Source organism: Stegostoma tigrinum, chromosome 42, assembly GCF_030684315.1.
Source record: "Stegostoma tigrinum isolate sSteTig4 chromosome 42, sSteTig4.hap1, whole genome shotgun sequence".
NCBI classification, from domain to species: domain Eukaryota; kingdom Metazoa; phylum Chordata; class Chondrichthyes; order Orectolobiformes; family Stegostomatidae; genus Stegostoma; species Stegostoma tigrinum.
Window position 1 is genome coordinate 6907293 of NC_081395.1, and position 3900 is coordinate 6911192.

The 3900-nt window shown below is 47.9% G+C and overlaps 1 protein-coding gene across 1 annotated transcript in view; it reads left to right on the forward strand.

Annotated features, from left to right (window-relative positions):
* Nucleotides 1-2587: 2587 nt before the first annotated feature.
* vegfba (vascular endothelial growth factor Ba) overlaps nucleotides 2588-3900 on the forward strand; it is a 75512-nt gene continuing 74199 nt past the window's right edge. The window contains exon 1 of the mRNA XM_059641625.1: nucleotides 2588-3048. Coding sequence (XP_059497608.1) covers nucleotides 2977-3048 — 72 coding nt within the window. The 5' untranslated portion in view covers nucleotides 2588-2976. The remainder of the gene's footprint in view (nucleotides 3049-3900) is intronic.

A 3900-nucleotide genomic window follows, 5' to 3' on the forward strand; every position in this document is an offset into this window, starting at 1 on the left:
CTTCAGCGATTCAAGTAGGCAACTTACCATTTCCTTCTCCATCAGGAAATAAGGGACTGGGCAATAAATGCTGGCCTTAGCAAATTCTGTGAACAAATTTTACAAATCGTGGAACTGGGTACTGATGTCTAAAAGAGATATCTCAATAAGCCAATTCCCGTAGATGGAGTGTCCAGTCTTCGGGCAGCACTCATACCTCAGGGATAGAAAGCGGTGTGCGTCCAAGCCCCAATTTAGAAACACAAGGTTAAAAACTCCAAATTAACACTTCCAAAGCTGATGCTGAATGGGGAACAGCATTGTTGGAGATGTCATGCTTTCAATCCCAGATTTGTTACAGTGCAGGGAGACCCCATCATGGCTCTCTGAATGAGCATCTTGACTTTGTACCATACTCCTGCCCGATGTCTGCTTCTTGTTTTCAATTTATAGAACCAACTTGAATAATTGAACCGGGCTGCACCATAAACCCAGACACTGAGCTCGGACTCTTTTCATTGGAGAAAAGGAGGAGGAGAGGGGACCTAATTGAGGTATACAAGATAATGAGAGGCATAGATAGAGTTCAAAGCCAGAGACTATTTCCCAGGGCAGAAATGGCTAGCACGAGGGGTCATAGTTTTAAGCTGGTTGGAGGAAAGTATAGAGGGGATGTCAGAGGCGGGTTCTTTACACAGAGGGTTGTGAGAGCATGGAATGCGTTGCCAGCAGCAGTTGTGGAAGCAAGGTCATTGGGGTCATTTAAGAGACTGCTGGACATGCATATGGTCACAAAAATTTGAGGGTGCATACATGAGGATCAATGGTCGGCACAACATCGTGGGCTAAAGGGCCTGTTCTGTGCTGTATTGTTCTATGTTCTATGTTCTACCACAGCCCTGACCTGAGCCACACACAGTGTGGAGGTTTGTCTTATCCCACTCACCTCATATTTGCTTTTTTTCTATTCACAAATCACTTTAGACCTGTGTTTTACAAGTGGGATAACAAAGTGTGGAGCTGGATGAACACAGCAGGCCAGGCAGCATCTTAGGAGCACAAAAGCTGACGTTTTGGGCCTAGACCTAGGATGCTGCTTGGCCTGCTGTGTTCATCCAGCCCCACACTTTGTTATCTCGGATTCTCCAGCATCTGCAGTTCCCAATTATCACTGAGCATCATAAGTGGGAACAGCTTTCCCCTTGCTAGTCTCCCCTAACCTCGCTCAAGTTTGAAGCACCTCATCTATCCAAGGAGAACTGCCCCAGAGTCTTCAGTTTAATCCTCATCACTGAGGTCTCTCAATCCTGGAACCATTTTTTCCAAAGTGCCCACATTTTCCCACAGCATGGCATCCAGAATTGTACACGACACTCCAGCAGAGGTCGAAGCAGGGCACTGTACAAGTTCAGCATCACTTCTTTGGTTGTGCCTGATGCTTGGAACACTGACTGTTTTATTGACCACACCCTCTTCCTGTCCTGACACCTTTCATGTGGAGTCACCCTAAAAATGGAGTCACAGGTAGACAAGGAGGTACATTTGATTTTATTGGTCAGTGTATTGACTAAAGGAGTTGGAAGGTCATGTTGCGACTGTACAGGATATTGGCTGTTAGGTTTTGTTCTCCCTGCGATAGGAAAGAAACTTGAAAGGGTTCAGGAAAGATTTACAAGGATGTTGCCAGGATTTGAGCTACAGGGAGGGGCTGAATAGCCCTGGGGCTGTTTCCCTGGAGCGTCGGAGGCTGAGGGTTGACCTTATAGAGGTTCATAAAATCATGAAGGGCATGGATAGGATGAATAGACAAGGACTTTTCCCCCAGGGTAGGGATGTCCAAAACTAGAGGGGCATAGGTTTAAGGTGAGAGGGGAATGATTTAAGAGGGATTGATGGGCCAACTTTTTCACACAGAGGGTGGTGTGTGTATGGAACAAGCTGCCAGAGGAAGTGGTGGGGGCTGGTACAGTTACAGCATTTAAAAGGCATCTGGATGGGGACATGAATAGGAAGGGTTTGGAGGGATACGGGACAGATGCTGACAAATGGGACTGGATTAATTTAGGATATCGGGTCAGCACGGCTGAGTCGGACTGAAGGGTCTGTTTCCGTGCTGTATTACGCTATGTTTTTGCAAAGGACCGCAAAAAAACCCAGCCAGTACAACTTCTCAGACACAGAAACAGCAATTGCTGGAAAAGCTCAGCAGCTCTGGCAGCCTCGGTGGAGAGAGATCAGAGTTAACGTCTCGGTTCGAGTGACCCTCCCTCAGTGTACTCCCTCTGCGATTTGAGAGAAAGGTTGGATGGGAGATCCCACCGAGATCCTGGAACCAGTGGTTGTCCCTGAATCAATGCTGTGTACCAATTATCTACATTTCAGAAGTGAATGATGTTTGTTTTTCCCTGTGGTGGAGCATCGAAAAGGCAGGATCTGAGCAGTACTGTGCCTGAGTGGAGTTCAGTCCCCAGTTACTAGAGTCAGGGAGACAGGTTGAGTCTGGAGCCTGTGGTGGGACTGGCAGATAGCAAAGGACTGCAGGCAGGAAGGGGTTAAGCTGAGTCGGAATCATGTGAGGGCGGTGACAGTGCATAGAGAGAGAGGGAGGTGGGGAAGAATGAGGGAGAGGCTGTTTCTGAGCGGACTGCAGAGAGTGACTGTGTCCTGTGGAGTTTCAGGACTGTTCTGAGTTGTGTGACTGCACTGGGTGTATGAACATTGCCTGTGCACCTCTGCTGGAGAATGCCTTTGGGATTTATCCTGGAATCTCCCTCGAACATGTTTTTGGAAAAAGCAGGGAAGTGAACGAGGAGAGAGAGCAGTCATTTCTCTCTGTCTCTGTCTCTCTCTCCCTCTGAGTGTGTGTGTGTGTGTGCCTTGCCACTGGGAGAAGGGGACATGGACTCTGCAACCCAAACACTAGGCTGAAGGAGCACTTTGCAACCCACCCACCCCCATCCCCACTTTCCCCCTAGGATCTGAACAAGCTGTGTGAAGATGAATGTTGCTTCAGCCCTGACAATCCTGCGTTGGCTCCTTGCACTGTTTCTCCACTGGTCCTCTGCAAAGGTAAGAGATTCAGTTGGCAAACGAGAGTTGATGTCCTTAGAGGGTTTGGTGGGAATTTGAAAGGGGATGGGGAAGGTCCTGTTAATCTCTCCTCTTTCCCCACAGCCCCCTCCACCAGAAAACTGCAGGAGATTCCCAAGTTTAGATCCACTCAGAGACTTACCTCGCACAAGTTCACTTCAAAGCAGATGACTCTCTTTCTTTCTATTCCACCCCCCTACCCCCACGCCCCCACACACACAGTGCTGTTGCTGACAACTAGGAGGGCTGGTACTCTCTGAGCTGTCCCTGATGGGTTTGTCTGTCTGTAGATAGGAACCCCTTCCACTCTTCTCACCAGTACTGAGCTGGCTGTAGGCCACAAGAAAGCACGTAGATCTGTGTCAGTGTGGAGCACTGTGAATGTGTCTGTATGCGTGACCCTGTGCATGACTGTCACTCTGTGACTGTCTGGCTTTACCTGCATAAATGTTTGTGTGACCCTGTGTACCTGTGACTGTAATTCTGTGGTCATGCCATTGTGCCAGTGTAACTGCGTGTCTGTGTTACTTTATTTTTCTGTAACTGTGTGTGTGTGTTTGTGTCTAATTGTGTGTGAGTCACTGTATCTCTGTGTGTGTCTAGTTGTGTGTGTGTGTCACTGTATCTTTCTAACTGTGTGTTGTCTAATTGTGTGTGTGTGTGTCACTGTGTATCTCTCTGTAACTGTGTGTGTCTAACTGTGTGTCTGTGTCACTGTATCTTTCTAACTGTGTGTGTCTAATTGTGTGTGTGTGTCACTGTATCTCTCTGTAACTGTGTGCCTGTGTCACTGTATCTCTGTGTGTGTCTAATTGTGTGTGTGTGTGTCAC